Source organism: Salvelinus namaycush, chromosome 10, assembly GCF_016432855.1.
Source record: "Salvelinus namaycush isolate Seneca chromosome 10, SaNama_1.0, whole genome shotgun sequence".
NCBI lineage: Eukaryota > Metazoa > Chordata > Actinopteri > Salmoniformes > Salmonidae > Salvelinus > Salvelinus namaycush.
In genome coordinates, this window is record NC_052316.1 from 22923093 (window position 1) to 22937041 (window position 13949).

The 13949-nt window shown below is 47.3% G+C and overlaps 1 protein-coding gene across 4 annotated transcripts in view; it reads right to left on the minus strand.

Moving 5' to 3' along the window:
* Window positions 1–903: 903 nt before the first annotated feature.
* Window positions 904–13949, minus strand: part of LOC120054862 (tyrosine-protein kinase ABL2-like) — a 38282-nt gene continuing 25236 nt past the window's right edge. For 3 of the 4 annotated variants that reach the window (XM_039002545.1, XM_039002546.1, XM_039002548.1), the window contains exons 3-10: window positions 13204–13499; window positions 12763–13035; window positions 7682–7766; window positions 7216–7578; window positions 6966–7118; window positions 6732–6821; window positions 6079–6270; window positions 904–4906 (exon numbers count right to left, since the gene is read on the minus strand). In XM_039002545.1, coding sequence (XP_038858473.1) covers window positions 3132–4906; window positions 6079–6270; window positions 6732–6821; window positions 6966–7118; window positions 7216–7578; window positions 7682–7766; window positions 12763–13035; window positions 13204–13499 — 3227 coding nt within the window. In that variant the 3' untranslated portion in view covers window positions 904–3131. Of the gene's footprint in view, window positions 4907–6078; window positions 6271–6457; window positions 6552–6731; window positions 6822–6965; window positions 7119–7215; window positions 7579–7681; window positions 7767–12762; window positions 13036–13203; window positions 13500–13949 lie in introns of those variants that run through there. The other variant, XM_039002547.1, reaches the window with a different exon arrangement.

Consider the following 13949-nt stretch of genomic DNA (forward strand, 5'->3'; position numbering starts at 1 on the left):
TGGCGAATTTGCCAATTTTGGTGTTCTCTGGCAAATGCCAAACGTCCTGCACGGTGTTGGGCTGTAAGCACCCACCTGTGGACGTCGGGCCCTCATACCACCCTCATGGAGTCTGTTTCTGACCGTTTGAGCAGACACATGCACATTTGTGGCCTGCTGGAGGTCATTTTGCAGGGCTCTGCCAGTGCTCCTCCTGCTCATCCTTGCACAAAGGCGGAGGTAGCGGTCCTGCTGCTGGGTTGTTGCCCTCCTACGTCTCCTGATGTACTGGCCTGTCTCCTGGTAGCGCCTCCATGCTCTGGACACTACGCTGACAGACACAGCAAACCTTGCCACAGCTCGCATTGATGTGCCATCCTGGATGAGCTGCACTACCTGAGCCACTTGTGTGGGTTGTAGACTCCGTCTCATGCTACCACTAGAGTGAAAGCACCGCCAGCATTCAAAAGTGACCAAAACATCAGCCAGGAAGCATAGGAACTGAGAAGTGGTCTGTGGTCACCACCTGCAGAACCACTCCTTTATTGGGGGTGTCTTGCTAATTGCCTATAATTTCCACCTTTTGTCTATTCCATTTGCACAACAGCATGTGAAATTTATTGTCAATCAGTGTTGCTTCCTAAGTGGACAGTTTGATTTCACAGAAGTGTGATTGACTTGGAGTTACATTGTGTTGTTTAAGTGTTCCCTTTATTTTTTTGAGCAGTGTATTCCTCCCACCAATTGTATTCTATTTACAGTAAAGTAATTTCAATACTGACCTGAAGAGTAGTAAATGCATCGGTCATTATCAGTCTCTGATCCAACAGGTCAATGACATGTATGCTATTAATCAAAAGAATACTTGCTCTCTGGATAAATCTTTAAAATTTTGACAAATCAAAAATATATAAAGGACCTTAGAATTGTTCCAACATTTTATTTATATCAAGTTTAACACTGATGGGGAGAACTTCACAGTAATATACTATTAAATGTGAGTTTTAAATTAAAAAACAAAATGTTTACTCCCAGTAATAGAAATGCACGTTGTAGTGATATTTATACTTGGCCACAATATCATTGCAAAATCTGTCATCTGAAAACAAAAGCACAAGATATTTACAATTACACATCGCTGTATATCCGTTTCTTGACTGAGTAGTGCACTATACATAAAATATCTTTCACAAAAGGCACCAAGAACCATAGGAGAAACATTGCTGTATCCAGTGTCAAAAAAAATAATATATTATAATAATAAGTGAACCTCCCAGTGAAAATAAACTATTTCATGCTATTAGTCAAGAGGACCTTTGAATGACCAGAGGCACACTGAAGCTCATCTGCTGGATTAGATAGGTAGTGTACCACAATGGAATGAAATGTGAAAATATATTGGGTACTACTAGAGTTTATACTAAGATGAAATGCAATATACCAATCAATGTCTACTACATCATAGGCTTTATCCAGTGTACACTTAGGGTTCCCACAAACAGAAGCTGTAATGGGTCTTGCACACTGAGGAGGGCTGCAGGGCTGAGGCGTCTGTGTGCTGTGTCTGATGCAGGGAAGAGTCAAGGGCTGGGAAAATGAAGTGCGGACCCATTACACCTTTTGTTTGCCTGAATTTGTGGGTTTTACACACCAGCCAAGCTTCTGGGAGAGCGCGATGATCCCCTTTTGATACACTTAGGGTTCCAAACTCTCAAATGGGGATTAGGGGCATTTTCAAACAGTTGAGGAGCACTGTTATAAGCAAGCTTTTTTTGTTTTGATTGCTTGATTCATTAGCCAAATTATTAAGAAATGAATGCAGGCACGGGTGAGACTTGTTATTTGTGCATAATAGAACAAACAGGATGAAATTACATCCAGCAACCTGATATGGAAATGTTTGTGTAGAGATGACATCTACTAAGGGATATCAAAACAGAAAACGTGCTTTAAGATTCAGTTTTGTAAATTGACCATAAGCATTGACTGATGTTGGTATTGAAATGATGACCAGAGAACAATTAAACATGGCATCTTCTCAAAAAAGGAAGATAACAATACATAATACATTCATTTTGCAGATGTTCAGATGGGGTTGTGGAGGGAGGGGTGGGCCTCAGTCCTGTGATAAACTTCCTACTACGGTTTCTTTTCGAGTCAAACACGTATCCAAGCAAATGTGACCTCACCTTTTCCTGGATATGAAATTAAGCAAATATTTACATAACATTTTTAAAATAGGTCTGTGCTTTTAATAAAAAAAACAATAATTTAAAATTCAAGTTCATACATAAAGCCATTCCAAAGTTAAAACCAAATAATGTACAAATAAATCACTGATGTGCTAGAGACATACTGTAGTTTGTGATGAGATCAGTATTTTGTCAAGGAGTAGTTGTATTTGCAGATTTTCAATCATTTAAAAAATATAGGCACTGAGGGAAAGGGCCACAGGGAATTCAGCACTGTCCAAGGACACTTAGAAACACTGTCCCAAACCACCTGCTCATGTGCTACCCTGCACTCTCTTCGCTCTTCTCATAGGCTCCAAACATATAGCTAGGTCATGTGCAAGGGAATTTGGACATCAAAATTGAAATGCATACATTTTCTATTCAAATGTGACATTGAATGGAAATTTTACTGAAATAATCAAACCAAATGGCAGAGAAAGTAGACCTGATTAAGTGGAACACTCATCGATGTCCCAGGTGACAATAGTTTTGAACAGTGACATCCTGTCACAGGGACTCTTTTCATTGTTGCCAGGAGAATGAATTAATTATCCTTCACTTTGTTTCTTGGCTGAGTTACTAAATTACAGATACTCAAACTGACTTTGTTCTTTATCAACTCGGACTGAAAATGTTGCCGATATACTCCACATCCAGTTAAAAGAAAGGCCTTAAAACCTGGTGGAAAAGTTGAAATTTGGGGCAAAACAATTACTTTTCTAGTTTGGTATCAACAATGTTTATGTTCAAAGAATAGAACAGTGTTTTCCACTGGCATTTTTGAGGAAGAGTCAACTGTAAACAATAAGAGAAACAATTTGTAGTGATGAGGTACTTCTGAGATTGTTCTCTGTCCCCAAAATGTTAATAGAACCAACAAAGGGAATACAAAAGGAAATGTTTGAAAGGGTCCGGTGGCTACCTCTGAACCACATCACTAATTTCCTTGATGCAGGTGTGCAAGTTGTCCAGAGCAGGGCTAGCCCCTGGGCCACTGAATGCTCCTCCGCTTCCAGAGGAGGACGATGCCCGCAGCTCCTGCAAACTGAGCTCTAATTTGCCCACGGCCTCCCGGAAGGCGAACTTGTTCCGCATCTGTGGGATGCAGTCCACATAGCCTGAGCAGTAGTCTAGCAGCTGGTGGGCAGCGTCTAGGACCTGGCTGCTGGAGGAGGGCTCAGGGCTGCTGTGGAGGGCACCTCTCAGGCACTCAGCACACTCCAGCAGAGCCTCCTTACTGATATTCTCCGGTTGAACCCTCTCTGAGTGCTGCCGAGTCCGACGCAGAAGCTTAGAGCCACCAGAGGGGACTGTGGATGAGCCAGTGCTGGTGGCACCGTTAGCCATCTTAGTAGGGGTAGTGTTGTTGGCAGAGGAAGAGGAGGCTGAAGGAGGTGGAGGCACTTGTGGTGGCGGCACTGACGGTCTCCCTGTTCCAACTTCCCTTACTCGTCCCGGCCTTTTCACTCCATCACCATTGACCTCCACAGCCACCCCGACCTGCTCCTCTCCGTCCCCGCTGTAGGAGTGTCCAAAGAGGCGCAGAGTGGGAGGGAGAGGTGGTGCACATTTAGGCTTGACCAGCCGTGGTCGGTCCCGGTCCGCCTGATGCTCTGATAGTAGTTTGAAGCGGTTCCCCTGAGAGTCCATCCCCACCAGGTGCACATCGGCCGAGCCATGCTTAAGTGTGGGCGAGATTAGCACTGGAACCTTGTGGTTGTGTGGAGCCGCTGACAGGCCTGATCCCATTGTTTTGGAGGGGGACGACCATCCCTGACGGTCCTGTCCTCCTGCCTCCTGAACCTCCCTACCCCGTAGGGTCCCCGAGGGACAATATGAATCTGCCTCACTCCCAACGCCAGGAGCTCTCACCACCCCAGAGCTCCCCCCCACCACTCGGGGAAGCAGCTTGGCTTTAGGCCGGTCCCTGATCTGAGCCGTGCCCTCATCCATCTTACGGAGAAGGGTCTCAGAGGTGTGTGCTGCCCCGTTCTCAGGCTGCGAGGTGGTGGAGGCAGTGCGCTCTAGAGGAGGCTTACTGCGGTTCCTGGGTAAAGTCAGAGCCATCCTCTCCAGGTCAGGCAGCCCTGCAGACATGGAGGTGGTGGAATTGGACCTGGGGAAGGGCTTGGTTCCCCCACCCTCCTCCTCGGTCCCAGTGGACTTGCCAGTCCGTAGCCCTAAGGTCTTTTTGATGAGGCGGGGGGTGAAGAAGCCTGCCAGGCCTGCCCAGCTGCTGCTACTACTGCCCACCTGTGAGGGCGGGGCCCCAGAGGTGTGGTTGGCAGAGGCCTTTTGTCCAAAAGTGGCTCCACAGCAGCGTGACTGGATGTGGTTCCCCTCTCCGTGGGACGGTGAAAAGCCCAGGCCATCTACCTGGGGAAGGGGGGGAGGAGGGGCGCTAAAGCCAGTCGTGGGCTCATACTTCTTGTGAGGCTGGGTCTCCATCTCCCTGAACGAGCTGCTCCTCTTGGGCGGCATAGGCAGGCTCTGCTGCAGCTGGGAGGAGGTAGAGTTGGAGGAAGACTTCTTCTTCATGAAGGAACTGAAGAAGCCAGCCTTGCGGTCCCGTGTGAACGTGGTCTCCTGGGAGTCCTCCAAGAGGCTGCTGGGGGATTTGTCCCTCTGTTTCCGAGGCAGAGCAGGAGAGCTGCCTGACCGGCCATCCCCTGGCAGCAGAGTGGCTGCCAGACCTGCAGAGAACAGAAGACAGGGAGTTAAACAGTTACCAGACCTGCAGAGAACAGAGAGCTAAACAGGTACCAGACCTGCAGAGAACAGAGAGCTAAACAGGTACCAGACCTGCAGAGAACAGAGAGCTAAACAGGTACCAGACCTGCAGAGAACAGAGAGCTAAACAGGTACCAGACCTGCAGAGAACAGAGAGCTAAACAGGTACCAGACCTGCAGAGAACAGAGAGCTAAACAGGTACCAGGCCTGCAGAGAACAGAGAGCTAAACAGGTACCAGACCTGCAGAGAACAGAGAGCTAAACAGGTACCAGACCTGCAGAGAACAGAGGACTGGGAGTCAAACAGGCACCAGGGCTGCGGTATCTTATCAACACTCATTACACCATTTATTCAACATCAATCTGGAATAGCCAAAAACCAGTGAATCTCACAGGCTGGCTGCCAATTTGCTTTGACTACAGCCATATCCTCCCTCTCCAGAGCCATTCCTGTTTCAATAATTTTGTGGTGAAACCTTGTACTAGGGATGCGAAGCGGCTCTATATGTGTAATAGATGAGCGCCAGAGTGAGCAAGGCACCAGCCGGAGTCAGGACGGTAGGAAGCCACCTCCCTTTAGTCACCACCACTCTGGCTTCATCATCCCTGACTTATCTTGTTATGCTGTGTTTGCTATAGTGTGATCAATCATAGTGGAGAAGTATCATGGAAAGGATTAAATGGTGTGAGAAATGAGTGAGAGTATAAGGGTTGACAGAAACATAAATCGCCTTTGGTTTTTACACAAGAAAACATGAATGACAACATGGCAAAAACCCTACAAAATATGATCTGCTTTTAATTGAGGTATTGGTACATATGCAGTCATTCTGAGGATTAGAATTCAACATCCTCAATCGTCATGTTAATAAAAAAGATGACAGACATGAACGCAGACATGAACGCAGACATGAACACAGACGCATACAAACAGACCTATTTACCCAGCCTTGTCTAATCAGGTAAGGGAGGAAGATAGAGAGAGGATTGAGAATGCCTTTAATCCAAACCCTTTCTCTGTTGTGATTGTGTAATGACACCACCACCTGTGGTGACTATTGGGTGAGGTGTTCCTGTGACAGCAGCCCTTGTCCTCAGTCTACAGGCATGGCGGCGGGCAAGGCAGGCAGGTACCTGAGGGGCTGTGGGTGCTGGCTGTGTGTGTCTCCTGCCTGCAATCCAGACCCCCCTCGATGTTCTCCTTGTTCTCCGTATGCTTCTTGAGCGTGCGCGACTTGGAGGGCAGCAGGGGCATGTCGCGGCTGGAGGAGTGTGGTGACGGGCCGTGGCCAGAGGAGGCAGTCTTACACAGCTCCTCTGCTACCTCTACAGAGAGAGAGGGAGCCACAGGAAAGAAATGCTTAATTAAGTGGACATTTACATTAGACCGTTAAACACACTGAATCCCTTGCTAGAAATAGTAGTACTGCATTAACTGGAATAACTGAATAAATCAATGCTGAGTTTATAATGGTTCTCTGAAAGCCCTTCGTCCTCCCTGTACTCCCCTCACCTCAGTTCAGCCTGCCCTTTCCTCATCCTCACTCAAATATCATCCTCCGTCTCTCCCTGAGGCACCAGGCATGCTGTACCACTCTGAAAATGCCCTACAGAGATGTTTACGCATCATTAATGGCCATTATCTCTCTAATGTCCACAAAAGCATCCGCTTTAGTGCGAAAACTGACAGGCTTGAATAGTCAGGTAGCAGAACGAAATGCCTACAAGAGAGGGAAGTGTATCTGACCGTGTTTAAGCCATGAGGGGACTGTGTGTCGTACAAGTACCTTCTGAGATGCTGGAATCGTGGAACATTGTCTCAAAAGCCTGGTGGGTCTCAGCAAACAAGGGTCGGTCCAACGGGCTCCATTGCCAGCCTGATATCACACCAAAACAAAGTTAATGTTATTTCTTACTCCATTGACAATTTAGGTTATAGAGCTTCTATGCAGGACATATGTGAATGAATGATAGTGCGAGGGACTGTGTGTGTATGTACTGAGTGTGGTGCCCATACTCACAGGCTCTCATCAGCTCGTGGACCTTGGGCGGACAGCCCTCTGGCTGCTCCATGCGGTAGCCCTTCTCCAGCAGGTCGTATACCTGAGACAGGTCGATCCCTGGGTACGGAGACATACCGTACGTCGCTATCTCCCACAGCAGCACACCGAAAGCTGAAGGACGAGAGACCATCATAGGATGAGAAACACGCTCACACTAATGTTTACTGATTTAGTACACGTGATGACTGAAAATCTGGTTCTGACTCACCCCACACGTCAGACTTGATAGAAAAGGTGTTGTAGGCCAGACTCTCGGGGGCGGTCCACTTGATGGGGAACTTGGCTCCGGCGTGGGCCGTGTACGTGTCCCCTGTCATCAGCCTGCTCAGCCCAAAGTCTGCCACCTTCACCACGCTGTTCTCCCCCACCAGACAGTTCCTGGCCGCCAGGTCCCGGTGGATGAAGTTCTTCTTCTCCAGGTACTCCATGGCGGAGGAGATCTGCGTGGCCATGTAGAGCAGCACCACAGCGTTCACCTCCTCCCGGTCACACTCCCTCAGGTAGTCTAACAGGTTGCCATGGGGCATGTACTCTGTCACGATGTAGAAGGGAGGCTCCAACGTACACACACCTGGACAGAGGCAAGCCAACAGAGGTCAGACGTAACTACACCTCGAGTCTAGAAACAGCCGGTAGAAATCCCATGTGCTGTTAGTAAGTGGAGCAGCACTGACCTAGCAGCTGCACCAGGTTGGGATGTTTCACCTCCTTCATGACTGCTGCCTCTTTCAGGAACTCCTCCACCTCCATAGTGTCCTCCTGGAATACAAACAATCAGAAAGGTCAATATTCACTGGATTTATTCAATATCTTAGTATCAGGATACCAAGGTGAGCAGAACAAGTTAAACTGTGAATAAACATATCTCCAACAGTAGTCGTTGCCCCCATTGAGTTTCATGTTGATGTAATATTAGACTTAAAACGAATCACCCAGCGATCATACACTGTTTACCAGGGGGCAGGGCTACCGACGTTAAGTCTAATCTGAAGATGGTGCTGGCTAAAGCTAAAACTGGCGAGCGTAGAGAGTATAGAGATATTGTTATCCACGTCGGCAACAACGATGTTAGGATGAAACAGTCTTGAGGTCACCAAGCGCAACATAGCTTCAGCGTGTAAATCAGCTAGAAAGATGTCGGCATCGAGTAATTGTCTCTGGCCCCTCCCAGTTAGGGGGAGTGATGAGCTCTACAGCAGAGTCTCACAACTCAATCTCTGGTTGAAAACTGTTTTCTGCCCCTCCCAAAAGATAGAATTTGTAGATAATTGGCCCTCTTTCTGGGACTCACCCACAAACAGGACCAAGCCTGGCCTGTTGAGGAGTGACGGACTCCATCCTAGCTGGAGGGGTGCTCTCATCTTATCTACCAACATAGATAGGGCTCTAACTCCTCTAGCTCCACAATGAAATAGGGTGCAGGCCAGGCAGCAGGCTGTTAGCCAACCTGCCAGCTTAGTGGAGTCTGCCACTAGCATAGTCAGTGTAGTCAGCTCAGCTATCCCCATTGAGACTGTGTCTGTGCCTCGACCTAGGTTGGGCAAAACTAAACATGGCGGTGTTCGCCTTAGCAATCTCACTAGGATAAAGACCTCCTCCATTCCTGCCATTATTGAAAGAGATCGTGATACCTCACATCTCAAAATAGGGCTACTTAATGTTAGATCCCTCACTTCAAAGGCAGTTATAGTCAATGAACTAATCACTGATCATAATCTTGATGTGATTGGCCTGACTGAAACATGGCTTAAGCCTGATGAATTTACTGTGTTAAATGAGGCCTCACCTCCTGGTTACACTAGTGACCATATCCCCCGTGCATCCCGCAAAGGCGGAGGTGTTGCTAACATTTACGATAGCAAATTTCAATTTACAAAAAAATAAAATGACATTTTCGTCTTTTGAGCTTCTAGTCATGAAATCTATGCAGCCTACTCAATCACTTTTTATAGCTACTGTTTACAGGCCTCCTGGGCCATATACAGCGTTCCTCATGGAGTTCCCCGAATTCCTATCGGACCTTGTAGTCATAGCAGATAATATTCTAATTTTTGGTGATTTTAATATTCATATGGAAAAGTCCACAGACCCACTCCAAAAGGCTTTTGGATCCATCATCGACTCAGTGGGTTTTGTCCAACATGTCTATGGACCTACTCACTGCCACAGTCATACTCTGGACCTAGTTTTGTCCCATGGAATAAATGTTGTAGATCTTAATGTTTTTCCTCATAATCCTGGACTATCGGACCACCATTTTATTACGTTTGCAATCGCAACAAATAATCTGCTCAGACCCCAACCAAGGAGCATCAAAAGTTGTGCTATAAATTCTCAGACAACACAAAGATGCCTTGATGCCCTTCCAGACTCCTTCTGCCTACCCAAGGACGTCAGAGGATAAAAATCAGTTAACCACCTAACTGAGGAACTCAATTTAATCTTGCGCAATACCCTAGATGCAGTTGCACCCCTAAACTAAAAAAACATTTGTCATAAGAAACTAGCTCCCTGGTATACAGAAAATACCCGAGCTCTGAAGCAAGCTTCCAAAAAATTGGAACGGAAATGGCGCCACACCAAACTGGAAGTCTTCCGACTAGCTTGGAAAGACAGTACCGTGCAGTATCGAAGAGCCCTCACTGCTGCTCGATCATCCTACTTTTCCAACTTAATTGAGGAAAATAAGAACAATCCAAAATTTCTTTTTGATACTGTTGCAAAGCTAACTAAAAAGCAGCATTCCCCAAGTGAGGATGGCTTTCACTTCAGCAGTAATAAATTCATGAACTTCTTTGAGGAAAAGATCATGATCATTAGAAAGCAAATTACGGACTCCTCTTTAAATCTCCGTATTCCTCCAAAGCTTAGCTGTCCTGAGTCTGCACAACTCTGCCAGGACCTAGGATCAAGAGAGACACTTAAGTGTTTTAGTACTATATCTCTTGACACAATGATGAAAATAATCATGGCCTCTAAACCTTCAAGCTGCATACTGGATCCTATTCCAACTAAACTACTGAAAGAGCTGCTTCATGTGCTTGGCCCTCCTATGTTGAACATAATAAACGGCTCTCTATCCACCGGATGTGTACCAAACTCACTAAAAGTGGCAGTAATAAAGCCGCTCTTGAAAAAGCCAAACCTTGACCCAGAAAATATAAAAAGCTATCGGCCAATATCGAATCTTCCATTCCTCTCAAATTTTTTTGAAAAAGCTGTTGCGCAGCAACTCAATGCCTCCCTGAAGACAAACAATGTATACGAAATGCTTCAGTCTGGTTTTAGACCCCATCATAGCACTGAGACTGCACTTGTGAAGGTGGTAAATTACCTTTTAATGGCGTCAGACCGAGGCTCTGCATCTGTCCTCGTGCTACTAGACCTTAGTGCTGCTTTTGATACCATTGATCACCACATTCTTTTGGAGAGACTGGAAACCCAAATTGGTCTACACGGACAAGTTCTGGCCTGGTTTAGATCTTATCTGTCGGAAAGATATCAGTTTGTCTCTGTGAATGGTTTGTCCTCTGACAAATCAACTGTACATTTCGGTGTTCCTCAAGGTTCCGTTTTAGGACCACTATTGTTTTCACTATATATTTTACCTCTTGGGGATGTCATTTGAAAACATAACGTTAACTTTCACTGCTATGCGGATGACACACAGCTGTACATTTCAATGAAACATGGTGAAGCCCCAAAATTGCCCTCGCTAGAAGCCTGTGTTTCAGACATAAGGAAGTGGATGGCTGAAAATGTTCTACTTTTAAACTCGGACAAAACAGAGATGCTTGTTCTAGGTCCCAAGAAACAAAGAGATCTTCTGTTAAATCTGACAATTAATCTTGATGGTTGTAAAGTCGTCTCAAATAAAACTGTGAAGGACCTCGGCGTTACTCTGGACCCTGATCTCTCTTTTGACGAACATATCAAGACTGTTTCAAGGACAGCTTTTTTCCATCTACGTAACATTGCAAAAATCAGAAATTTTCTGTCCAAAAATGATGCAGAAAAATTAATCCTAACTTCTAGGTTAGACTACTGCAATGCTCTACTTTCCGGCTACAAGGATAAAGCACTAAATAAACTTCAGTTAGTGCTAAATACGGCTGCTAGAATCCTGACTAGAACCAAGAAATTTGATCATATTACTCCAGTGCTAGCTTCCCTACACTGGCTTCCTGTTAAGGCAAGGGCTGATTTCAAGGTTTTACTGTTAACCTATAAAGCGTTACATGGGCTTGCTCCTACCTATCTTTCCGAGTTGGTCCTGCCGTACATACCTACACGTACGCTACGGTCACAAGACGCAGGCCTCCTAATTGTCCCTAGAATTTCTAAGCAAACAGCTGGAGGCAGGGCTTTCTCCTATAGATCTCCATTTTTATGGAATGGTCTGCCTACCCATGTGAGAGACGCAGACTCGGTCTCAACCTTTAAGTCTTTACTGACGACTTATCTCTTCAGTAGGTCATATGATTGAGTGTAGTCTGGCCCAGGAGTGTGAAGGTGAACGGAAAGGCTCTGGAGCAACGAACCGCCCTTGCTGTCTCTGCCTGGCCGGTTCCCCTCTCTCCACTGGGATTCTCTGCCTCTAACCCTATTACAGGGGCTGAGTCACTGGCTTACTGGTGCTCTTTCATGCCGTCCCTGGGAGGGGTGCGTCACTTGAGTGGCTTGAGTCACTGACGTGATCTTCCTGTCTGGGTTGGCGCCCCCCCTTGGTTTGTGCTGTGGTGGAGATCTTTGTGGGCTATACTCGGCCCTGTCTCAGGATTGTAAGTTGGTGGTTGAAGATATCCCTCTAGTGGTGCGGGGGCTGTGCTTTGGCAAAGTGGGTGGGGTTATATCCTTCCTGTTTGGCCCTGTCCGGGGGTATCATCGGATGGGGCCACAGTGTCTCCTGACCCCTCCTGTCTCAGCCTCCAGTATTTATGCTGCAGTAGTTTATGTGTCGGGGGGCTAGGGTCAGTTGGTTATATCTGGAGTACTTCTCCTGTCTTATCCGGTGTCCTGTGTGAATTTAAGTATGCTCTCTCTAATTCTCTCCTTCTTTCTCTCTCTCGGAGGACCTGAGCCCTAGGACCATGCGTCAGGACTACCGGGCATGATGACTCCTTGCTGTCCCCAGTCCACCTGGCCTTGCTGCTGTTCCAGTTTCAACTGTTCTGTTCTATGGAACCCTGACCTGTCCACCGGACGTGCTACCTGTCCCAGACCTGCTGTTTTCAACTCTCTAGAGACCGCAGGAGCGGTAGAGATACTCTTAATGATCGGCTATGAAAAGCCAACTGACATTTACTCCTGATTATTATTTGACCATGCTGGTCATTTATGAACATTTGAACATCTTGGCCATGTTCTGTTATAATCTCCACCCGGCACAGCCAGAAGAGGACTGGCCACCCCTCATAGCCTGGTTCCTCTCTAGGTTTCTTCCTAGGTTTTAGCCTTTCTAGGGAGTTTTTCCTAGCCACCGTGCTTCTACACCTGCATTGCTTGCTGTTTGGGGTTTTAGGCTGGGTTTCTGTACAGCACTTCGAGATATTAGCTGATGTACGAAGGGCTATATAAAATAAACTTGATTTGATGATTTGATTTGATACCACATTTCACCAGCAGGTGGTGACCGTCAACCACTAAATACCACATCCCATTTATATTACATGATACCATCGAGGATTTCACAAAATAGACACACAAAAGATGGAGATTTTACATGCGACCACCAATCTTTATAGAAGAGACCAACCTTGAGTGTTTTGACTGCAACGGTGAGGTTGTATTTCTTCCAGACTCCCACGTACACCTCTCCGTACTGCCCCCCTCCCAGTTTGTGCTTCATGGTGATGTCGGTGCGCTCCATCTCCCACTTGTCGTGGATGGGCGACACACCGTAGACGGTGGGCTTGTTGCACTTGGGTGCCGGGTAGTGGAGCGTGGTGACCAGGCCGTCGGCCACGGTGGAGTGGTGGTGGACCAGTTCGGCCAGGGTGCTGAAGCGGCTCTCTGCTGTGACGTAAACCTTGGGACAGAAAGACAGACAGGGGGACACAGGGGTCAGCACCGTGAGGAGAAACAAGAAATGGCCAACAGAGACAGAGCAGGAACATTAGCAGGGGCAGAGTAGTTTCACAACAAAAGTGAAGAAAAGGAAGAGACAGCCCATCTGTAGGTCCCAGAAACTAGCTACCTTGCCATCTGAGGCGGTGTTGATGCGGTAGTGGTAGACACGCCCCTCGTAGCGCAGGGAGATGGACAGCTGTCCTGGGCTGCTCTCGCTCTCCCGGACCAGGAAGCTGCCGTTGATGAGGCTGCTGAGCAGGTACTCTGCTGCGCTGCGCGAAACGGGCCCGTGGTACCAGCTGTGCTTCTCCAGGCTGTTGACGGGCGTGATGTAGTTGCTTGGCACCCAGCCCTGGCCGTTCTTTGAGCGCACCTCGCTCCACTCCCCATTCTGGTTGTAGCCGAGCACCCTCAGCTTCTCACCTGGGCAGAGAGGGACAGGGAGACAGAGTCAGGTAAAAGGACATCATCTTCAAACATTTAGAGCCACTTTAGGACATTAGTACCCCTTGAAGCTTTTGGTTCCTTCATAGGGTTTAAATATCCCCCATTGTTGCTTCATTTAATACAGTCCCAAAAGGTAGGGCTACGCATGTAGTGACTTGGACTGCTGCTTTGTTTGCATCCTATGAGGTCAACAGTGGAGATGGGAGTGCCTCTTAAATAGAGACAGAGAATAGAGTACTATAGAGGAGCTGTGCGTCTGTGGAGCTGAAACACGCCCTGGCTGTCCGGCAGCTCCCTGCAGCCCTTCAAAGCTGCTCCCAGTGAGAGGACAATGACAGTGAGCTGTTATGGCAGCGACTAGACACGGCCTGGAGAGGGGACAGGGAGCGCCGCCAAGCTTTCTGCAACTTACCCTCTCTTCTCTCT